Source organism: Larus michahellis, chromosome 4 (assembly GCF_964199755.1).
Source record: "Larus michahellis chromosome 4, bLarMic1.1, whole genome shotgun sequence".
Lineage (NCBI taxonomy): Eukaryota > Metazoa > Chordata > Aves > Charadriiformes > Laridae > Larus > Larus michahellis.
In genome coordinates, this window is record NC_133899.1 from 78632075 (window position 1) to 78657141 (window position 25067).

Sequence of the window (25067 nt, forward strand, 5' to 3'; positions counted from 1 at the left end):
TTCCTTTTTTTTTTTTTTTAATGATCTAAAAGTCACTCTTAGTGACGTTTTTTGTACTGGGGTGCATAATTACAGAGCAGTGTAGAGCCTTAGACCCTGTAGATCTTATTTTTCATTTATTCATATGCTGGTTTGTATTTTCATAAATTCTGAAGTCCTTTGCCAGAAATGAAATAGTAAAAACTAATTACACTGTATTTTTCCTTTGTAAATAATCATGAACATACTTGAAATGTAGATATATAACTCATCATTTCGTTTCCAGAGAAAAAAGTTCATTGTTATATCTTAGATTTCGGTATACCGGTCATGCAGTGCTACTGCAAAGTTGTCTCACAATCTTTTTCTTATTTCTTTTCCATTTCTGTTTCAAATGTAAATGAAGAAAAAAACACTTAGGCTAAATATTTTAGGACCAACCATGTAGCATCTTTGGGAATTGTGGTATATAAAGGAAGGTGGGACAAGGCTTATTGAGGGAGGTGGGGTGGGGAGAGAAACACTGCTCTGAGAAGTTATAACTCCCAAATGGCAGCCCTGAAAATTCATCTAAGAAAGCTGACAGACCAATTAGTAGTATTTGTTCTCAAGGGTCATCGTGACTTATGCCGTTACAATTAAAGTTGTATGTCTATTATATACGTGTGTCTGGATGTGTGTACATTTATATGAGCAAGACAGTGTATTGCAACATGTGAGCTTTCTAAGTGACGGAAAATACATCACATTTGCCTTTCATTTATTTAATTTCAAGCTTATGCTATATCTGACAATAAATGAGAGGCACAATATTCCTAGCTGTCTTTCATTAAAGTGGGATGGAGTATTTTTTTGTCATTTTCTGCTTTAATAATTTAGATACTCTTGTTCCTTTATTTTCCCGGTTTCAATTTGAACAAATTTTAGTGGTACATAATAACCAGTTTTCCCACAGACGTAGTTGTCTTGAAACTTCTATATTATAAATGTATTGAAATGATAAATGAAAGCAGGTTTTATATGTTGTTCAAGAGAAGGCAGGTACACGAACTAAAAATAAATTCAAATCCCTGTAGATATTGTGTAGGTATTTCCTTCAGTTGTATACACTGGAGCTTTGGAGCTTTCATTTTGATTGTGCTCAGTAATTCGGCATCTCTAAGCAATTTGAAATTCCTTAGGGGAGGAATGAACAGAGATAAACTATAATCTGCAGTTAATATAATTTAGCTCTTGAAAATAAATGCCTGCTGTGCAAATATAAACTAGTTTGCAAAATTGATAATACCCTTATGTGTGATCAGACATCCGTGGTACAAATTGAAAATGTTGCTTGTGTTGTTTGTTACCGGCTGCTTACAATTAGTTTGAGAAATTGGCAATAAGATCCACCTCTGAAGGGGAATTTCTTATGATTTGTTATGCATGCACGCACGTTTTCCAAATCAGAAGTTTGCTAAAATGTTTCAGTTGTCAGTCGTCTCATTCCCAAACTGTCTCATATTAGTTGGAAGATCACAATTTCAGTGGGAGCAATATTCTGATAGGACTTTGAGAGAAACATCAGCCTGTAAATTGTTTTTGTAGACGTGTTACCTCTTAATTCCTTTTATGACTAAATGCAGTAAAGAATATTCATCCTGGCTGCAATGAAGTCACAGTAGGATGTAGAGTAAGACCTTCATGGATACCGAAGTAAAGAGGGAGGCTACTTCCATTAGTTAAAAAATGAAAAGGCCAGTGTATGGCAAAACAGGCAAGGAAGTACCAGCCTGTCTCCAGAAACGTGTAAGAATTATAATTTTTTTTTCATGTGGAAGGAATGATTTTTGTTTGTTTGAGGAGGGGATGAGGAGTCCTTTTTTAAGTCACTGGTTCAGATACAGGACCAGTTCAGCTTCTCTTAGCGAAGGGAAGTATCACCAAGGCAACGTACCTTTTGCTACCCTATTTCTTATCTCGCTAGATTTCAGAAAACTTATGGATCTCCAGTCTTTACATCTTTAATATGACATAATGCACATAACTCCTTTTACCGTGTTTTTATCTGAATTTTGTTGTCCTGAGCACCAAACTCTAGAAGCTGGTGTTGATGGATTTACTTGATGCAAACAGCTAATCAAGTGAGCCTATACTCAAGCAATTCACTAGTAAAGAAGGTAAAAAGCATGAACCTAAGAATAAAATAAAAATGCAAGAATGGGTAAAATACTCCTGTTTTATGGAAGGCAGTTGGGCCAGATAGGAACGGTGAAGTTTCTATTGTCACTTAAGTCTTCATATTAACTGAATTCAGGTCAGAATTCCCCGGTCTTTTAACAGTTCATTAAAATGAAATTGTTCTCACTTATAGAGGGAAATGATGGCTGAGGATTAAACCTTGAGTGTGGCCTTGAATGCCCAGGGCTGCTCTGGGACAAAATGAGTGTGAACTGTTTGTCTCTGCTGTACTAGAGTGAACTGGAATACGCTTGTGGCAAAGCTAATTAAATTTTGGCTCAGAGGATTATTATGATTTAGCGGTGGGCTTTTCAGAGAATCAAAAGCAATGTGAACATTAGTCTCTCCCAACTATTGCAAACAAGCTGTTGTATGAGTTAGAAGATTTGGTGCACTTGCTGCTACTAAAGATTTTTCCTCCCTCACTTCTTTGTTGGATGCAGCATTTCTGAAAGGAAGAATGAATATTTAAGCTTTCCTGTAATTTGCAAGATTTGAAACCTGGTTCTGCAGGACTGCAGTCAAGGGACCTCAGACAGGTGCTTAGGTACTGTGTGGTAAGATGTGCGATGATTGGAAATTTCAGTTATTATTGGCCATAGCTATACCAAAATCATCTGCGTTGGAACAGAAATAATTTTTTTTTTATCTAAGTAGCTAGAGAGGGGCTGAAGAGTTTTGTGGAAAATCTTGCCAGACTTGCCCAGAAGTTCTTCAAGACAAAACCTCAGTCTCTGTATTAATTAAATGCAGACCACAAAGCTTTCATTAATTCAGGAATAAATACGTTTTTCCAAGTAATGGTATGACTATAGGACACTGATAGAATCAGTAGTGAAACTGATATATAGTCATGTGTTTTAAAGCAAATTGAGTTTGGAAATTTAAATACCATACTTTAGTCTGTACAAAGTTGCTGTGGCTTCTGAAGACTGAAATACGTTACCCAATTTGATGCGGGGTTTTGAGAGGAGGCTAGAGAGGTGTGAGGACTTTTTTGTATATTTATTTATTTTTAACCTATTGTGAAAATTCTTGTAACATAAGAAAAGGTTCTGTATTTTAAGTTATTCCAAACTACAGTTTACCATTTTATTAATGCACTGGAAGTAAAACCAGAATCAATATGGGATTAAAATCATTGAAGCCCAACACAATAACATAAAATCCAGCAGCGATTAGTCAATATTATGAAATTACTTGTAGGTATCCAAACTGAAGGAAGATGACTCAGAAATAAGTCAGTTACATTCAGGCGGAATTTTTCTTCGTATAGAATGAACCTGTACTAATAGTTGGCATTTAAATAATTGTTTCTTTCAGGATGAGCCCAAATAACACGTATCTTTTCTTTCAGTTTATCAACTTCGTGAGGAATTTAATAATGGAATTCACTTTTCAGCATAGAATATTCCCTGCTAGGAGATCAAATCTTATATGTGTAACATATATTCATCATGACTTTTCAATATTCTGGAAATGACTTGTCTAGCATTTTGTCAATTTTTTGTTGTTGTTGTTTTCATTTATTTTTTCAAAAATCATGGAGCAGACACCCTAACACTGTTCTGGAGAAATTAAGGATAATAAGAGTCATGGAATATATTTTAAGAAATCTTGTGGGATGGAAATGTGCATTATTTATGTAGTTTCTCTAGAATTCTTTCCTCTTTGTATTTAGTACTATTTCACTGTGTGTTTCTCTTATTTTGAAATGGTGTAGGGAACAAGCACTAGTTAAGTGCAAGTGTAATTCAGTTCCTAGAAGAACAAAAAAAGCAGTGAGATTCTTTGTGAGGACGTGATACTTATTTACAGCAAAAAGTTAATACCTGGTTTGGCAATTTTCTTTCTTTTGCAGCCACAAGAGATGTTTAAAAGGATGGTGGTTTACAATTCATCATTTAGATCTAACAAAAAACAAGTAAAATAACATTTTCCATGTTTTGTGTGGTACTGCTTGTTTTGACTGATTGTAGATTTAAAACTTTTCTTTCTAATCCTGTTGCTCAGTTTCTAAAACAGACGATAAAGACAGCCCTAATGCATGAAAACTGCTGGTCTTTGTAAACTTTCAGTGTGTGCCTGTGTCTCCTGCTAGTCTAGACAAACAAAGAATGAGAGGATAGTAAATCCTTCAGGTTGAACCGTCTGTGACTACTTATATGGTTAGTGCAATCTTTAAGGTAGTTGAACACTGGTAACTGATCTGATGCTGGCAAATTTTTTTATATATATATTCTTAAGGTTTCCATGTTTATTTTAGTCTCCAGTTGCAATGTGTTCAGTAAGAAAATATTAGTTCTTAGTTTAACAAATGAGCTATTATCATAACACATTTATTGGCAGGAAATCAGAGGAACTGGTGGTGGAAAGCACCACTATATTCATATAGCTGTTCTGTATTGTGTAGGATTTTTCTGCCATATTACTATTTATATTGCCTTCCTCTCTCATAGTAATGAAGTTTTCATCTCTTCCTCTTTGACTGACTGGTGGTTCAATAGATCCCTTGAAGAAGTGAACTTCGTGCTTAACTTCTCTGCTGCTGTTAAATGTGCCAGTTTCTGTGTAAAACAGTTTTATCAGTGCAAGCTAAGTTAGACACATTGCCATGTTATATGAAAATGTTGTTGCACAGTTGTGAGCTCACAGTGTCAGCTTTTGAGTGGTAAACCATTGAGATTAGTAATGATTTTTTTCTTTTGATCAGCTCCAATCTAGATCTAGAAGGAAAAACTGTATTTGACTGAGATAAATCTAACTTTGTGATTGTTAGTATGTTCTGTGTATATAACAGTTGTGTTCTCAGTAAATGTGTTTTTTGGAAAATTGTGTTATACCTGGGCACGGGTTTCTCTTTCAGTTCGTTTTTGTTTATTTCAATCAGGTCTCAATTTCTATTGATGCTAGAAACTTCAGTGAGCAGTACCATTGGCTTAGGTTCTTGTGTTTTGGGGTTGGATTTTTTTTCTTTTTTTAAGTAGTAACTTTACCTTTCATCCAGAAGTCCAGACAGAGTTGTTTCAGTGCAGTCATTTTAATGTTCCAGATTCTACTTATCTTCAGTGCTATGAATGTTATTGTAAGTCACGAAAGGATCAGAATGCTCTTAAGTCTTTTGCCCAAGATGTCCTGAGTAGTGGGAGGGTAGGCTTAGCACCATGGTTTCCACTTGGTTTTGCTTGGTTCATTAGTCCCAGCTTGGATATGGAGTGTGCTCTCTGCTCTCCAAATTTTTGATACCCTTTTCTGGGAAGATTTATTACAGTTCAGTAGATGTCTTCATTGTATCATAGCTGTATTTGTACATTATTGCATCCAGATTATATCACTTCTTTGCTTTCAGGTTTTTTGTTGTGGGGTTCAGGGGTTTTTTTCCTGTTTAAAAATTTTCCCAGGAAAAAACTTTCTTCAAGGGCAACATCTGTTTTTCATGAGGGCGACCTGGGACAAAGAGTTCAATGACTTCCTTTAGATTACATAATGAATTAGTGACTTGGCTGAGATCAGAGTTCTTTCTTCTAATTTGCTTGCTCCAAGACCATAGATGTCTGCTTCAGCCATGATTCCAGATTCACTTATTCAAACTATTAGTTCTTTAGGTAGCTGTTATTGTGAAATGTTCCTCTAACAATTTTAGTAAAACTATTAATAATATTAATATACATTGTAAATGAATGAATGATTGGGATTTTTCCCCAGAATGAAATTCTACCCTCACTGAAGTCTGTGACCAAATTCCCATGTATTTAGTTACTCAAAGTTAGCAGTTAACAAATGTAATGCAGCCCATACTAATTTAAATGCTAAATAAGGTGTCTCATGTTCCTATTCCCCAAAAAAGTGCTTTTAATACGTATTTCTCTATGGAAAAAAACCCAATTGTGAGAGTAAGCAAAAGTTCTGTAGTTGTGCCCTGAAGATTTAGCTGTCTGGAGTCTGGGCAGACAAAGTCACGCTTCAACCCTTGCAAATGTTTCTTCTGCCTCAGAAGAAACACAGAACGAGGACATGATTTGCTGAAGTTGGTCTTTTGATCTCAGGGAAAAGGTGGAGAGAGAGGCAGCCTGCAGGAAAGCTGGGGTTCACGCTCTATGATTCAGTATGCTCGTGTGTAATCGCTGCTGGTCCATGCAGGAGTCAGCACCACTGTCGCATGGTCTGTGTAAGCGTGGTTAGACACATGGGCAGTGCTGTTGTACATTTGAGGGTCTGCGAACACAGAGCTGTGTGGTAGTGCTCACTGACTTTGTCAGAGGCAGTGGTGGTAAGGATGAGATCTGACCCCAGGGGATCATTCAGAGTCATGTCAAAATTAGGCAATTGAGAGGAATGATAACTGGAGGAGGTATTTATGTTTTCTGCTGCAACTTTGTCATTTAACAGCCAGTCCTTAAAGATACCAGAGGAATCTTAAGCAAGTGTGTTTGATTTACAAGCGGAAAAAGTCTCAGCTGAGTCTGAGTGGAATCAACTTTGTCATCAGATGTATCCAGTAGAAAAGAGGGCAATAACGAATATATCAAGCTTGATTACACACTGAACTGCAGGTCTGTGTCAGATATTGGCTTGCATGCTGTGTCAGCAAAGGGCTGTATGGTTCTGCGCTGTTCCCATATCCCCACGCTGTTGCAGCTTGAAGCCAGGAGAGTGATACAGCATTCAGGTGCCTTAATAAAGATTTCTGTTAAGTCATGAAGTCTTTACTTAATACGCAGAATAAGCGCAGAGTTTTTTATAAATCTCCAGCATTGCCCATACAGTTTCACATAGTAACTACTAATCCTCCTCAAGAAACCACCACCCAAACACCATTGATTCCTGACCGCTGACTCAGGAATTCTCATCTTTGTGGAAGAGGTAACTCCTGCTTTTTCCCTGCAGTGTTCATCTGACAAGAGTTCTGTACTGGGTTTTGAAAGTTTAAGAAGGTGTGGGTCCTCTCAAAGCTTAAATCTTGCTCTACCGAACTGCAGTATTATCTTCTCTTTTCATATACACTCTGCCAAAACTTTTTAGGCCTCCACAGGACCATATGGAAACAAAAAGGGTTGTTGCCCTCTGTTTGCTTGTGGTATGGAGCCATCTCCCTGAAATCCCATGGAAAGGAGGAGAGAAAGGGGCTGAAAGAGGGTCCTACAACCCAGACACCGTGGAGCAGTGTTTCTGACAGGCAGATTGGAGCCTGTGACTTCTGCCTGTGTTAGATAGTGCCCAACATGGTGATATTCCCAAGAATCGTTGCTCAGAAGAGTGTGGCAGAACATACCTGCCCGTGATGCTTTCCAGATTTGTTTCTGCTCTGTCAGGTGTAGAGAGGAACTGCGTACCTGACAGAGTGCAAAACTATTCCTCAGAACTGCTCCATAGTATGACCAACTCAATCTGCTGATCTATCTTAAGGTTTTGGAATGTCTTCTGACTGTCAGGATGGACTATTTGCTGCCTTTCAGTGCTTTTCTCCATTTACTCTCTTTTCATAGCTTACAGAATTATATATTCTCTCATTAATACATAAAGTGGCGTTTGTGTGTTAAGTGTGTGGATGAGCCTGATGTTTTTATAATTAAGTATTGTTCTATTCTCAGGGCTTCCAGAAGTATTTGGAAGATTTTGATCCGTATTCAATGGTAAGGAGAGAATTCAAATATGTCTCATTGTTTAATATGAAACACACTGGAAAAAACACACCCTTGATTTTGAGGGCTGGGAAGGGGGTAAGATTCTTGCTTGTTGGTTTGCTGCAGCTTGTGTATTTGTCTTTTCTAGACAAGTTGAAAAGAACCTTTCTTACAGGAACAGATGATCTAGTGTTCTGATCTTCCTCTAACACTATATTGGAGGAGGGAGAAGTCCCATTTCTCCCATAAAATACATAAATCAGCCTAAATGTTTTGTGTTTCCAAGGTGGAAATGACTAATCATTGTATCTTTTCATAGTTTACACCAGAGCAGATTGTGGGAAAAGATGTACGGCTGTTACGAATTAAAAAGGTAAATACTATGTTATTTGATTGATTGGTATATAAAGGGTTCCTGTAAGCATTTCATGTACAGTCCCATTTACTGGGAAGAAGGAAAGATTAAGCTCCTGTTGATGGCAAAAATTAACAGCCTTTTCTGAACTCTTTTTTTAATAGGAAGGATCATTAGACCTTGCAGTCGAGGGAGGAATTGATTCTCCAATTGGAAAGATAGTCGTGTCTGCCATCTATGAGGGTGGTGCTGCAGACAAACATGGTGAGTAACAATAGGGAATTTGAATGCTGCTGCAAAAGGGCTGTCTGGGAGCTGTTGGCTGACTCCATAGCTATGCCTGGTACCGACAGACACACTTAGGTTGTCCAAGGCAGCGAAGTTCTGCCTCAGCTCTAAGGGCAGCACACAGAGAGGCTCATGGTTGGAAGGGTGCTGCTCAAATTAATAATTATGTAAAATTTATAAATAGTGTTTAAGAAGAAATGGTCACTGATGCTGTATTTTCATCATTACAGAATTTTCAATAGCATGGCCTAAAAATGTAGAGCTGTTCCCTTAAGAAGGACTCCCCTTTTTCCAGTCTGGAAAACAAAACAAAAAAAAACAACTAACACCTGATTCTGTGGTGTATTCTGTTAATTAAGGAAAGCAGAATATGGTCTCCATTGTGTAACAATTTCCAAGCAATGACATCTGTAGAACTTCCATGTGCAAAGCAATTACCTGACCACGGCTAGACTACACTGCTTAGTTTTGGTTTTAATGATACTTTCAATAGTAATTTGTTTTACAAAACACCTGGCTTTATGCCCAAAATCCCACCGAAGGCCAGAGCCTTCTGGGTAACAGCTCTCTGGAAGGCACAAGAATGTGCATACCAACACATCCAGGCTTTGCTCATAGTGGCCAGTATCTCTCATCCTTTCCTTGAGATCCCTGGTGGTGACCAGGTAGACAGACAGGACAATATCTCCTTATGTTGAGTTTGCAGACCTCATCCCAACTTGCACCGAAGTTCAAGACACTCTTGCTGTGAAAACATCTCGGCCACTTGATCTCTCAAGTACTCCGTTTCTCTTTGACTCTTCACTGTTGTGAGGGTGTCTTGTAACTAAGGCGGTCCTTTTACCATCTGAGTTTTCCCCTCTTCAAATCCAGTCCCAGGTGGCTGATTTTGCTTCATTCTAGATTAACAAGTCAAAGGACTAAACATTACACGTACTTTTGCAAAGGAATGTCAGTCCTGCAAACCCTTGACAAATGCCACTTACACCTTCAGGTCTTTAAGTAATGCAGCCACTTTCATAATAGTAACAGCCTATGATCAACCCCAGTTTGTCAGCTGTATAGGTGGATTACCCAGACAGGCAAACTGCTACTATGGAAAATCTTACTGAACTAGTTTCTTACTGGTCATGATCAGTAAGAGATTAGTGTGGCTTTTCCATGCCTAAAAATTCCTTTGTCTTTCGCCTGTAGCAAACTTTCTTGTCTATGTCAAGTTTTAGTGTAAGCCTTCACACCTAGTGAAGACACGTTTCATTGTATTCAGTACTTCATAAATAAGGGAAAGAAAAGACTCACAGAATTTTTGCTTACATGTATGTATACCCTATTGGTCTTTTCACCAGGAGGCATAGTGAAAGGGGATGAAATACTAGCTGTAAATGGCAAGATATTAATTGACAGCAAGCTGGCAGAAGCACAGGCAACTCTAGCAAAAGCTTGGAATATGGGTGGGGTAAGTACCTGGAATACTTCATTCTACCTGCAACGTTCATATGAGGTATACTTTTCTTTCATTACATTGTCAGATCAACACAAATAAAGTTGCAAACATCAAAAATAAGAGGTATGCCGCGTACTACCGAAGTGAGCTGAAATCTGCAGAAGATACTGGCATATGGCATCTCTGAAAATCATGCGTGTAATTTACTGTGAAAGTTCATGGCATTGAGCCACATGTCAAGATTGTTTTTTTAAACACATTACATTCTGAGTGTTTGTAGTACATTTATCTGTAGAATCTCTCTTTGATATTGGAAACGACGTGCAAGCTGATTGGAATTTTACAATAATAGTTTATCTTATCTTTGATTTCTTAATGTACAAGTACACTGCACTTCAGCTACAGTGAGTGTTTTCTCAGCAAGAACTGTATTAATTGCTAGGATGACCAAATACAGGATGGTTCTTAGAATAATTATTTTTTGCAAGACTAGTAGATTTTTCTTTAATTTCAGGATACAAATCAAACAGATAAATCTTGAAATGATCTTCCTATAGAAGTCTTTTTATAGAGATCTTTCTGCTGCTACCTGTGGTTTGCCAGCAATAGATTGCCTTCCTGATTGTCTATCTGATATTCCATGGTGGTCCACTAACCATCTCTAAAAGCAGTATTTAGCATCACATGTTTGCCCATGCATTTCTTTTTCAGGATTGGATTGACTTAGTCATTGCGGCATCACCTCCAAAGGAATATGATGATGAAGTGTAAGTGCATGAGCTTTCTCTCTCTGGGGATTAAAAGGCTAGTAACAACAGTCTATACAGTTTGCTTTTTTATCAGATGTATTTCGAGTATTTATTTCTTGTGGGCTTCGTAACCTTCTGCATCATGTGGTTGCTAATTTGATAGTTATACATAGCTATCATGCATTACAGCAGTGGTTCCCAGACTTTTCAAAATGGTGATTCTCAGAATTGGTCATACGTGACTACACACTCATGCTTTCGGTTTAAAGTTTGAGGATTTGGGAGGAAGTTTTTTTTTGGTTTTTTTTTTTTAGAAATTATTTACTTTAGCCTGGATCATCTACTGTGGTCCAGTAGATCATAACTGGGGGAAACAAATGACCACAAGCATTCTTCATCACAAGAAGACAGTTGATTCTGTTCTATGTGTTTTTTTTTTTAAATTAGAGTCCAGTCTAGATTCCTTGTCTAAGCCAACCTAAGTGTAAAATTTTCAAAAGAGCTAAGTAATTTCTGTGTCTCTGCAATTTGTGATGGTCACAGGGTCCTTTTGCTAAAAATAATCAGCATAGGTGTGAAACAGAAGAATCCATGGTTTAAAGTGTGATAGAGATACCAAGTTGATACAACTTGCTTTATTTTGGACAGTTTCAAAAGCAAGACCAATGTTTTCTAGCTTTAATGAAGGAAAAGATTTGAAGATACCCTTCCTACCAAGTAAAATGTCAGAGGAAAGTTTTGTAGTCACTGTTAACCCAGATTCTTGTTCTGTGTAGAATACTAGAGCATTAGTTGCTGTAAATCAGTGTAGTTTTACTGGCTAAGACCAATTGCAGATTGCTGTAAAATTGTGTTTAATACCTGTGCATAAACTAACAAGCAAGGAAATAACTGTCACTGTTATTTTTGTTTTCATATCCTGTATATTTAGCCCTACTATTCCCTCATCAACAGTCAGTCCCAACACACACAGAAAGGTTTTTGAAGGCAGTGCACCCGTGTACAGACAAGGGTACCTCCTGCAGCTGTAGCCACTGCAGTGTTCCCTCACGGTGAATAGCCAGACCTGGGTTAACATGACTGTCCATTGTGAGGCTGCGTTATTTTTTCAGCATGTGCCTGCCTGTGCGTTGCATGCCACGCTTGCTTTTGTTCCTGGCATGCTGGAGTGTTCTTTGGGCTATTGCCATACCTGTCCTATTAAAATACAAGTATTTAGATTCTACTTCATCATGTCCCCTAGAGGTCCTCTGCAGAATTGGTTTATCATCTGACAAACTATAAAATAAATAGGCCCTGCCTAAACAAGTAGGATTAATGTAGGGGTTTTTTCCTTATCTGTGGACCACTGCTGTGGCTTTGTGAATTCATAAGTAACTACAAATTACTTGTTAAGGCTTGTCCAAAGAACAAGTTTCCATTTGTATTATATGACAGTGTGCCTGTAGACAAGTATTCATGACTGGTTTTCACTGAAGCTTGCCTGTGTTAATTTGTCACTATACAATGGGTTTGTCCTGAAACTATCCTTGTGTCATAAACTGAGTTTACTGTGTATGGTTTCTCTATGCTGTAATTACTGAGAGTATAGTCATAGATCTCTAGAACAACCAAGGTAAGATTTCTTGTTGCATGTGTGTATTTGTGGTCTTCTCAATTATTACCTACCATACAAATCAAAAGGACTCAACTGAGATGCAGTTATATAAAATTGTGCTTTACCAGAAAGACTAAAAATTGCACTACAACTAAAAGCATCTGTTTCACTATCTCTTTTTCTTTTTCTTTCTGTAGGACATTCTTTTAAAGAAGGCTACACTGGAAAAATGAAGTCTTTCCCCTGCAGAAACCTGCTGCTCTGTAAATTAATAGGAAATCAATAACCATATGAAATGCATCTTTATTTGAAAGAAATGTGAGCAATCAGACCTATAAATTGAGCTAGAGACTTCAGATTTTTCAGGTAATTGGAGTAATTTCAAATCATTCTATAGACATACAGCAAGACGTTTTTGCAAAATCATTGAGGACTGCCAGTAAGCATAGTTTGGTCTGTGAGAACTCAATCTATTTGTTGCTATTTCGGGGGGCGCAAATTTTGAAAATAGTCTTCCAATTTTCCTGGAAATAGACACCAAAATGGCAAACGAAGATAGAACACAGATGTCTGTTCCCACATGCAACACTTGTGATTACATGTTCACAGGCCAGTTTGGGTGTGAAAAAGATTATATTTTTACTCTGTAAGAAATGATTTTCCCTGGAGAGATGGGGAACGTATATAGGTAACTTCTGTTCTCACTCATATTCTTCTGATTCTCTTACCATCCATTTCTGCTGGTTAGTTGTGAGTTGGTTTTGAGTATGAAAATCCTGCTGGTGGAAGAACCAGTAATACCATGAGTGCTAGCATTATAAGGAATAATTTCGGTGATGCTTATACAGTATAAAGAACCTTCTCTACCAGCAAAGTAAGCAGCTAGCAAGAAGTCCAGATAAAATCATGATGTGTAGTCACAGTTATACTACCAAGTATTTGTATTGGTGGCAAAAATTACTCCTTCACGTAGTCATGGGTGGAAAATTTGGGTGTAGTTCACAGTCTGCAGTTATGTACTTTGTTCTCAGTGAGGCTATATATGTGACTAAACTGTGCAGGAAATCATGAAGTATAACATTGCACTCTTGGTGACTATATGTCTTCTGTTTAAGTAAATTACTCAAGACCATCAAATCTATACTAACCTGGCATAAGTATGATTACAGTTGTAGACTTAGTAATTTCTTTATGTTATCAAGATATATCCCTTTTGAAATGTCATTGTCTTCTTTCCTTCCTTGTATCTGCCAGTTTGTATTCTGTTTTTCACGTTGTGTTTAGATTTTTCTTACCTGGACTAATGAGATCCAGTTTATAGTTCTTCGTCATGCTTTTTCAAGATTTGGAAACCCTTCTTTTTGTAACACAGGAAAATAACAATTGCATTCCTGAGAACTCTGTACTTAAACAGAGATGATTAATTACATTGACTTTCTTCATTTGCAGTATTGTTCCCATATGCCAATTCATGTGTCTGGCAGGGTACACATGTTAGAATGTTTAAAATTTTAATTCTTACAACTAATCCGGAAATAAAATTGCATTTGCTAAATAGAAGAAGTCTTGTTTCCTGTTTGTCTCTCAGTTTGTACATCACAGTAATAGTTAATCTGATAAAGTACCCAGATTTCTGAGTTGATCTTTAATAACAGATGTGTTTGCAACAGAATGCCACCCTTGTGGAATTCAAAAGAAAATTCACTCTGCACAGTAGGGAATTGGCATTCTGCTGAGTTGCAGGAGTCTTTTACTGAGATTTTCTGGGCAAATCTGATCATTTGGTAGTTGGCAAACTACTTAGAGTGCAGATGCTCCAGTTTATTTAATTTGCTAGATCTTTGGGTGAGTCTACCCAGAGCTGTAGACTTCCTAACCAGCAGACTAGTCTAAATGCATCAAGATTAGCAGTAGAGGGAAAATTGCAGCAGGATGTACTCCTCCTGCTGCTCTGGTTCCCAGTTGCCTACGTACTGCAACCATCTGGGCTGTATGACAATGCAGATAGATGAGCGATGCTGTCAAATGTTCTCTTAAGGGATGCTCTGATGCTATGTACCAGCAAATTGAGAGCCACAGTAAAGCACCAGTAATGAACTTCACCCTGCAACCAGTGCTTGATTGTGCTAATCACTGTCTCAGCACACTAAGAAACACAACGCAGACAACTTAAAGGTTAGATATTAGAAATATTTTTACTGGTGTTATTTTTTCAGAGATGAAAGGAGCACAGAAGACTGAGCTGGGAAACCTGTGGGAGTACCAACAGTTGAGTTGTACCCTTGCTTCTTAGTCACAAAACTATCTCTCTTCTCCCCATCTACCCTGTTAATTTACTTGCTTGGATACAGCTTAAAAGGTATGAGAGGCAGTTGAGGAAATAGTTACTGCACATTGCTTTGTGTGTATAAGAAAGTGTTACTTTGTGTGTTTAACCTCTGTTAGGGTGGCAGAGTTGATTTAGGCAATGTAAAGAGGTGGTATTAGAAAAACAGGAGGCTGATACTTCTGAAATCTTAAAATTATTTTAAGCCATTTGTCAGGTAGTTTTTTACCTTATTTCTGGCTGTCAGTGCCCTGGGACTGGATCACATCTTTCATTTGCCAGCTAGTGCTCAAGGAGTTGGAGAAAGCTACGAGAAAATACAGTTTGCAAGCAACTTCCCTTTCAGTTACTTTGGTGTGTGGAAGCAGAGTGTCCCAGATGTAAATCATTTAAATAGGCGCCCATTTGTGTTGCTACTGTGTTGTTTTCTGGTGGCTGTAATTGTCACTGTGTGTGCCCATGCCTCACCCCCATTCAATCAAGCCAGCTGTGAAAAGATAACAGCAGGGTAAATGGGACTTTCTCTTTTTTTCAGCCAATGCATAGTTTCCTTTGGGAGTATGGAAACTCTGACCTGATGCACGTACTTCACTGACAGTATCATGAATGTTTCAAACCGCTTTTAACATAAAATGGTTTTTTGTTTTTCATTTGCTGTAATCTCAGAGGGAATATGTCTAGTTTCTCAGAGCTGTTTGTTTGGTTAAGACCGCTAAAACCCACTATCTCTCTCTATGGGATAATAACCCAGAGGAAGAGTTTCTCAGAACGGCTAACAATCCTTCTTATTCTCTCAGGAATTTGTTGGCCGTGTTAGTCACAGCGTCGTCTTCAGCATACCCTCACAGTTGCTGAACTGGAGCATGAATTACATTAGGGACTTGTGACTTTCACATCTGTTCTGTGAGCCTGTGCGTGCCTATGTGCAGGCAAAAAAATGGGAAGCCTTGTGCATCAGAACCATGACATGCATTACAGGATAGGAAATACTGTTGTTTATTACTCACAGATATTAGCATTGGGAAGCCTTTGATCTATTTTTTACTGCTATTCTACCACTTTAAGAATTCATAATTTAGACATTATTTATCATATGACCATGGCATCTTTTAAAACCTGTAAGTACATTTCACAGAAACTATGATTTTTAAGAAATGCTCTATTCAGAAACAGCTTTATATATATAAAGGAGGGGTGTATATGTGTACACACACTGTTAATGTTTTTTAATTTTTGTGTAGCACGAGTACAAATGATCTCAGCACTTCACAAATATGACATTTAACCTCTGCATATAAATAAGTTGTTAGAAACCCTCTTGCCTTAAAAACAGGACTGAAAACCATGGTTTCATGTTAAAGGATGTATATCTCGTTGTAAGGAGCTTGGTACGCAATAGCTGATACGTGTTTTCTGTATGCTTTAGCTGTATGTTGACTTTCATAAAGCATGGTCGGGCTCAGGGTAGCTGCTGTGGAATTCTTATCCCCCTTTCTCCAAAGAAATGTCCCCCTGGGATCTGTGCTGACGTGAACAAACTGTGAACTTTACAGCATCTAAGGACCAGGTGTAGTGTAGAGAAGCCAGCATCTTACCTGTAAGGAGCTGACCCCTTAGGATTATAAATCAGATGAGTCTAAAATCCCTTATTATCAGTTTATGATAAGCTAATAAGTGCTTGATCCTGATATTGAGTTTGTCCTCCAGTGTTTTTTCTACCCATCTCCCCATTTTATCTTTTGCTGTTGTTCACAGGGGTTTTCTGTTTTTTCTGACCTTCAGAAATTTCTGAAGTAGATTCCAAAATTTCCTTCTTGCAGTCTTGAAATCTGAGGAGGCTCCAGGTGGGCTGCTCACAAGTCATGCAGGCAATTTCCATGGAGATACTAAAGCAGGCATCAAAAAGTTTGCCACTGCTGGAACACTGGGGGCCTCTGCTGGAATGGTTTTTCCTCTGTTACTAGATCTGCATTTGCTGCATTATTGAAGGAAACAGATAATAGTACAGCACTTTGCTGGGGCTCAGGGTCTATCTATATTTACAACAAGGTAACTTGAGCTATTTTTGATCTTATCCAAAAGCATCTAAGATGACAGAGGAAGTGGAGACAGACATAGGAAAGCAATCAATAAGATTTCTGTTCTCTATAAAGGAACTCTTAGAAATGTGAAGCACGTTCAGCTTTAAGAGGATGATGGATTACAGGTGAGAAAAAGTTCTCTGGACTGTGATGCTGGATGTGTATGGTAATGTCCAATGAAAATGTAAACTATTAGCGTAACAACCACTGGAAGTTTTAAGGAATTAATTTTGAACAAGTACATTGCAGACTGGCAGGTGTTGGTTACTTAAGTCTGAGTGGCTGGTGTTCAACTCAGACTGTTTGTCTACATGGAAAAAATGCGGAGTCTGATGTACTGCAGATACCTGCTTCATCCAGTATCACAAAACCTGCTGTATGATTAGCAAGGGATATCACTTACACATTTGGAAGGTAGTTATGCTTGATAGATAATTTCCCACTTAAGGTAACCATAGACTAGAACAAGCAAGGCTCTGATCCAGCAAAGCACTTAAGTACATGCTTAAATGTAAGCATATGAGCCAATCCCATTGACATACGTTGAGTTCAATAATACTACTCAGGCGTCAGTACTTTGCTGGATTGGGGCCTGAAGTCAAAATCTGAAGGCAAAGGATGCCTTAGCCCTGGAGATGCTTATTATGGAAAGTTGTTATTGCAAGCACTGAGGGTCTAGTATTCGTATTGGTTTTCAGTTCCTCTTCATTTTCTCAAATAATCTTTAAAGGTTATTCCTCCCACCAGTCCCCACTGCACATTTTCTTGGCTTGTCCTTCTCTTATCTTTTCTCACCATTTCTCTTCCAGACATCAGTAGAACTCATTAGTCTTCAATAGTTATAACAGAGTTTGTTTATGTGGTGCTTAAAAGAAAGTTTGGGAGAGACTGAGACCCTCCCAATATAAACTGAATAAAATAGAAATCAAACAGCTTTTTTGAGGGCAAGGACTTTTCTAAACAATAGGGAAGTGAGAGGAAAAGTTGCTAATGGTTATTCTTTATGTAAAGGTACCCCCACCCCTCCCCTCAAAAAAAGTTTCAAACTACTTATACTCTGAGTGTGTGTTCCCTTCCCGCTGCCTTTCACCAAAGCAGTTCTGGATGCTTTAGCAGGAGGGTGACTGAGACCCCATGTTTGTGTTGGCCACAGCATGAGACTTTTGTGCCTTAATGCCACTTAACAGAGAGAACGTGAATAAGACTAGGTAGAAAACATTCTATTAAAAACACTGGGCACAAAATTAAACTTTGGTTAAAATTTTGTGTTAAGTATTTCCTTGACAGGGTCAAATAGCTTTTCAGGGTTATCCTTTGAAATTTAGTAGATTATAACTTTTCAAGTAACAACGTTTTTTTGTTATCCTCATTCCCCCTTCCAGCATAAAACCTGAAATTTTCAGAGGAGAGAGACCCGGGAACGCTTTTTGATCAGCAGCAATTCCAATAGCAAGGAAGGACAGAGAGAAACAGAGAGGAGGAGAGGTGCATGTTTTGGTTCTGATTATTCACAAAGAATTGTGATGAAGTAGATCTTTGAATATGAAGTATCAACCTGGTAGGACAGAAGAAATTGCGTGCTGCTCCTTAGTGAAAATCAGGCAGCTCCATCTTAGTGCAAAGGAGTGACGTGCATAGCAGGAATCAAAAACTGAAGAGTTATTCAGGCTGGGTGAGAGAATTCCAGTTCAGAACAATTACTTATAATCAAGCTATTCATTCACAGATTGTAGCTGGTTAAGAGAATAGAAAGAACTGAGACGATTGGGGTGAGTTCATTGTGCTTCTGACTCCAGGTTGCTTTTTCTTCACACAGGGGAAGGCAGTTTCCCCATTACATATCTCATACATCTGAGTATGTACAAATTTTCCATCTTCAAATAAACCAGAATTGTTATAAAGAAGTCAGTGCATGTGGCATGCTGTGTTCTACAAATCATATAATTTATCAAGACACAAAGTCCAGATTGAGAGAAGAACAGCAGAAACAAGTCTATTCTTCAACCAACATAAACATCTCTCAACAGTGATTTCAGAGTTAACAGGTGGGTACAATGTAGTTTATAATGTTCTTTTCGAGTAGAGAATTTTAATTGCAACAGATTTGTGTTAACACTCATAGGACAGATTAAAATGGAGTGGGTGGGCATATTTTTTGGTTGGATTGTTCACAGTGAAAAGTTATCTGATTGTATTAAGTTGCCTGGCCTACTTGTAGTGATTTATCCTAGATTGTACTGCTGCAGGAAAGCTGTGTTTGGGGTTTTTTTAAAAAAACTATGTCAATATTCACATTTCTATATCTCTAGCCAGACAACCAGATGCAGAGACTTTTTTTTTCTGTTGTGTCATTGAAGTGCTTCATAAATTACATACCTTCTCAATGATAAAATTACCCAGTATTGCCTTTTCTAATGGTATATTTAAACGTCTCTGTACATGAACAGATGTGTTTAAAATACCGTAGTAAATAGATGGAGAAAAGTGGCTAGATTTATAAATGACACAAAGGGACAAAATGCTTACCCTTCTTTACACTAGGACAAGGCCAAGTGACTTTTATACGACGCATGTTACCATTTTCCTAGGAAGCAGATTACACCTGAGGATTAAATCTCAGTTATTCTTTATTATTGATATAGTCTCTTAATCATGGGGCAATGAGCTGTATAGTCAGCCATGTTCCCAATAGTGGAAGAAAGCGGAGCTTTTATCTAATTCTAGCATGCTCCATTCCTTATCTTACCATATCTTGAGCCTTTGTGGACCAAAATACAAATAAATGGGGAAATGGCTAGAGCTCTTCTGTGATGTGGTGATACCCTATCTGAAAGGAGAGGCAGTTCAGCATTTGTTAAAGAAGCCCTGGCCAGTTTCAGGATTGGGAATATATAGAAAGCAATCTCACTTTTTCTGCCCATTACATTGAGCATGTGCTGAGGATGTATCCCTGTCACACGTGAGAAAATCATCACTTGTCAGTGCTCTCCAGCTGGATGTGGTTGTTGTCTCCACTGCACTGCTGTTACGCTGTAGATGAAAAACAGACAGCAGATGATTGTACGTGAAAAACTTCCACGGCTGAGCCTCAGCACATGACATCCCCCTTCACATTTGGACTGCTAAAATGCAGACATGCAGAAAGTTTCCACTGGCTTGTATTGCCTTCTTATCACAGAAGACAAATATAGCCTAGGGAAAGCATTCTGAGAGGCTACTTACAACCATGAGAAAAAGAGAGAATGGGGAATAATTCCATATAGAAGGGGATATTAGAGTTTGGGAGTTGTACCCTACGTACGTGGTTCTTATATATCCACTTGTGGTATCAAGCGGGCAGACAAAGTGTTTGTGCCCGCAGGTGGCTGCCCAGGGGCCTACTGAGGAGCCACAGACTTAGGTTGAGAAATACCTGGGACTGCGTCAGGCTCCTGCCAAGGAGACCCCACCAGCTATTTCCTACAAACTCTCTATAAACTAATTCATACAAAGTAAGGAATTTCTCTTTACTGTGTTTTACAAACCGGTCTCATAGGCTGTTTATTCTAAAAATTATAAAACTGAACACAGTGTTCATTAGTTTAGTTATCAGTTCTCATTGTATCCTCACTGTGATTTTTTTTTTTTTAGCTCTATCAATCACAATTGTGTGCAGCTTTGAAACTTTTACAATTTTAGCACACTGCAAATTGTCTGTTGTGCTCATGAGTCAGGGTTGTTTTCTTAACTAATGCTATAGAGTGAAATGGTGTAACATATGCTGTTATGAAAAGAAAACATTCAACTTTGAGAAAACAGATGTTTGGTTTTTTTCGGAAAATCTTCTACAACAAAAGAATAGGGTTTCTCTTTTAAGAGATGTACAAAACAAAGCATTATTTTTAGCCTTGTGTTACCACCAGTCAGCAAAAATGTAATACATGTGCTGAAGGCGAGAATTACTTTTGAAGGAAAGGGATTATTCTCTTTATAACCATTATCAGAAAAAAAGCAATTCTTACAACTTTATTGGCCGGAAAAGTTTATTTAGATTTTTTTTTTAAATCAGAATGTGAGTTTTCATATTTAGGCTCATAATATTCCAACCAAGAGCTCATACTTTCCTGAGAGCAGTTCTCACAGCTACTTTACATCCTCCAGTGAAGTGTTTGAGTTGTTTCGTGCCATTTGTATGGTCATAGCACATCTAAGTGCCACTTAGCATCAGGGTGTTGATACATCTTAAACATGGTCCCACCTCTAAATCTTCTTCTTTTATTTTTTTTTTTAAGAAATTTCACAGAGAAAATAGTCCTAAATAGGAATAAGATTAGCTGTAATATTTTATTTTAAATGTGGCTGGAAATTAATATCTCTTTATTATTTTTAACCCATTCTTTACCACACTAAGTTCAGCAGGATGCTGTAGCTGCACAAAGCCCTTGTTTCTATTATTCACTCTTTAAAAAAGCAACTTGTAAACGCACTGTGTAACACAGTAGAACCAACCTGGATATTCAGACCCACCCCTTATTTGAGCCATTTAAGAAATTCCTAGTTGTACGAGTGGAATAAGAGTTCAAGATATCAGGGTGGGATCATTTCCTGAGGTAAGTCCTCTGGGTTATTCACAGCACCAAGGACCTGTGGCATTAGCTTGAACAGCTGAGGTTTCTTTGGCATTAACGAGAGACTCTACCTCCCTGCCTCCTACGGACAAGCTATTTGTTGATCAGGGACTGGTAGCCTGGCCCCTCTCAGTGAAGCTGGTTTTCTGTGTGCTAAGAAGATTGCCATGGTGTTATGTGCTGGGCAGTTGCTTTTGCTCCTATTTAGAATTTTCCCTCTTTTTTTGGCCAAAAATACTAATTTAATATGACCCAAACTTGTAAATAGCTTTAGCCCCCTTGATGCTCCATTATTTTACGCAGTTTAAGGGTGGTTTTTTGTAGTGCACGGCGATTTGAGGGTTTGATATTCAGTTTGACTTATTTATTCTTGTTACAAATTTGTGGGCAGGATCTATAGACACTTAAAGTATTTTTCTCCTGGTGTAGATGGCAAAGAGTAGTGCCAAGTTTCATTACTGGAGAGTGCGGTGAAGCTGTCTTTTTTTCCCCCTTTTGGAAAAGCTACTTGATTCCTTCTAAATGTTGACAGTATAAAGAATCCCTATCCAGAGCAGGGGATCTCTGGCTGATTTGAAGGCTGAGGCTGGGAACCATTTGCCATAAGTGAGAACATTCAGGATTTACTGCTGCCACCTAAAAGTGTCACAAACTACAGCTATTTCCATGCAAAGCTTTCATACCTACAAATACAGGTACAGCGCTTTGCTATACACAAACAAAAGTCTACTAGTCCAAGAGATATAATGAGTTTCAGGTTAAAATCATTGTCATGGAAAAAATGTGAAACGGTAGGAAAAAAAGTTCTCACTGGCTAGGAGTTCAATTACTAAGTAGAAAATTAGTAAATTAATTTTCTTTATATTTTGTATGGGTATTGATTGTTTTAATTCCCTTGAGCCTCTGAAAATCCCAAATGTAGTCTGCGTGTGGGCTGAACTCAAGAAGAAAGCTTCCTGAAATAGGCCTTTGACAATTAATTAGTTATATGTTAAATCACAATGGAGAATAAACAGTCTTGGCTATACGGGATCAAGCTTTTTGTGCATATTCATGATCTTTGGTTTTTTTGTTTTTAATGAATCTACACTGTGATTTTTTTGTTTTCGTCATGGCTTTATTTTAAGAGATAGAATAAATGCCACATTGCAATCTATTCAAAATAACAAGAAAAAATTGTAGTGCAAAACCTAATTAAACTGCAAGACTCTATATTTTCGTTAGATTTTTTGAATAAGTTTGTCAAATAGTGGCACAAGAAAAATACATTCCAAACCCAAGTCTGAATCGATAGCTTTAAATTCTTTCTAGTTTAATTGTTGGGTCAATTTTACCCACTGGATAAACTGAGGATAACTTGGGACAATTCCCAGGTGGTGAATAAACAGACCAACTAAGTACAACTCTTTAGTGTGCCTGAAGAGAAAACTGGTTTCTATTCTGCAAAGGAAAGATGGTGGCTTCCTTTTGTTTCTAATAACCTTTAACAAACAATTCAAATCTTAGCTTTCAGTCTAGTTTTTGGTTTTGGAAGGTTTTGGAAGAGTTCCTAGAAAGGCCAGTGACTTTTAGCCCTGTTATCTTTTAGAAAGTAATGCTGGTTATATGTTTATTTGTTAGTGCGTGTGATTCTTGAAGTATAAACAGGCAAAGTAATCTTTTATATACAAGAATCCATATACAAGGCAAGTACCATAAAGGCACTTAACCGAATCAGTAACTAAAATAACATTTGCTGAAGGATACCACACTGGAGCCAGCACGCGAGTTGTTTATTGGCATGAGTTAGTCCACAGCACTCAACTTATTCTCCTGAGGAAAACACAACACTTGTACTACAAGTACTACACAGGGAGTACTCAAAATATTAACCATTTAAATGCTGGAAAAATAAACCAAGGTACATCGTGGTCAGTGATATCATGGGGCGATTGTAAAAGTACATCTAGGTACAAGGATAGTCAGGAGTGAATAGGAAGTTGGCGTAGGCCTGATTTTTCAAAAATTCCTGCTGCTTTGGTTGTCTCAGAATTTCTCAGCACAGCTTAAAATATTTTAAAGTGTTGAGCACCAACCAAGCTAACTGAAGCTGGGGTAATTAATTACCTTCCAAAATATTTATAGGATGAATCAGAGCTGTAGGTGGAGTAAATAAGTGGGTAGGTGAGGAAAAGCAAACTTGTTACTGAAAAGATGCCTCTTCTTTTGGGCTGAGGAGTGGATGCCCAGAGGAGAGAGAACTGATGAGTGTGACCATAACCCCGCTGCCTAGTGAGAGCAAGATGCTCTCTGTCCTTCAAGAAAAGCACTGTACCTGGAGCATATTTTCCTCGTCGTTGTGAAGAATTCTGGTGATGCAGGAGGGCAGTGGAGCATCAGGTGTACCCTTAGGTCACGCTAGCAAGGGAAACAGCCTGCAGCCCTTCAGCTGATTCACCGTGCATTTTGCCAGGTACCACCAAATGCGTGAGTGTTTAACACTTCAAAGCAGAGTGAGTGAAGAGAAGAGCAAGCGTTTTCCCTGGCTTTCAGGTGCCATGCGGTATGGCCAAGTCAGCACTGCTCTGGCTGTATTGAACTGGGAAGGCAGTGTTCAGCTGAGGAGCTAGTTCAAAGCAAGTATAACTGCCTGAATGTTGGAAAATGTGCTTCATAAAATGACTTAATGATAAAGGTCATGTGTGTAGCTGAAGCCACAAGAAGCCTGAAGAATATTCAAGGACTTCAGTATTGTTTGTCCTACAATAACTATAGTGTGGCTTCCTCAATAATAGGGAAAGAGAATGGCATTCCATGAAGATCAAGTGGAGAGGAGAAGTGCTGATGACCATTCTTGTCATGTAAAATATGGGAAACAAACCCAACGTTTGAGTCAGTAATATGTATGCTGCTATTTTTGATGGCGTAACAAGTGGATGCAGAAGAGTTCCCATTCATTAGTTTCAGTGGAACTCCGTGGCACACACTTAAAAATAAACTGTTCTAATCTAAAACACTTATCTGACTATTTGCCTAAAGATGACTGTCCAACAAAGAGCTTGTGTTTTGTTTCCACTCTGGGATAGATCTGCTTACTCATAAGTTCTTTCTTCATTTTTAATGAGGGACAGCAATTAAAAATTAATAAGGTTTATTTAGAGAAAAACAGCCATTTCTGTGAACCTCTGCACTATTATGCTTATTGCACTTTTTTTAATAGTATTACTTTAGACAATTTTTACCAAGAAATTTCATTTGCTTTGTCAAATGATATCTTCCATTACATGGTAGCGTGCAGTTCTTTGTTCCGTAAGATTAAAACAAGTTTTCTCTGGAGGTGACTTCCAAACGTGCATTTGAAAAGGATCGGTACTTTCCTCCCATTCATGTAAATTGCTTTTCCTCTCTACCTCCAAGAGCAGAATGTAATAGGCAGCAAAAATCATAGATCAGTGCATCTCATTTAGCAAATTCTAAACCACAATAAGGATTTGCTTTATTAGGTTTTTTTTTCTGATAAGGATTTCCTCTTGATACTTGGTCCCCTTAATGACTTTAAAATACACAGGAAAGTGAAATTTTCCTGCTTGATGCCTAAACTTACATGCCTAACTGACTAATTTTGAATATGGGCTGTGGCTGTTCAGAACTTTCAAAAGTTTATTTTGCTTTTATATCTGTGTTTCTAGATGCAAACAAAAGCAAAAAACCTGCAGAGTGATCCGTAGTAGCAAAACATGATTTTTAGGGATAGACCACTTCCCCTACACAGCACTGTTGAGAAAGAGATGTCGGCGTAAAACAGCTGAGTTAGAGGA

At 38.0% G+C, this 25067-nt stretch overlaps 1 protein-coding gene across 7 annotated transcripts in view; it reads left to right on the plus strand.

Annotated features, from left to right (window-relative positions):
* The window catches only part of USH1C (USH1 protein network component harmonin), a 52512-nt gene extending 38704 nt beyond the window's left edge, over positions 1–13808 (plus strand). For 5 of the 7 annotated variants that reach the window (XM_074585815.1, XM_074585813.1, XM_074585810.1 and 2 more), the window contains 6 exons: positions 7791–7832; positions 8143–8196; positions 8343–8442; positions 9813–9922; positions 10622–10677; positions 12454–13808. In XM_074585815.1, the coding sequence (XP_074441916.1) occupies positions 7791–7832; positions 8143–8196; positions 8343–8442; positions 9813–9922; positions 10622–10677; positions 12454–12466 (375 nt within the window). In that variant the 3' untranslated portion in view covers positions 12467–13808. Of the gene's footprint in view, positions 1–4060; positions 4124–7790; positions 7833–8142; positions 8197–8342; positions 8443–9812; positions 9923–10621; positions 10678–11590; positions 11812–12453 lie in introns of those variants that run through there. The other 2 variants (XM_074585816.1, XM_074585817.1) reach the window with 2 other exon arrangements.
* The last annotated feature ends 11259 nt before the right edge of the window (positions 13809–25067 follow it).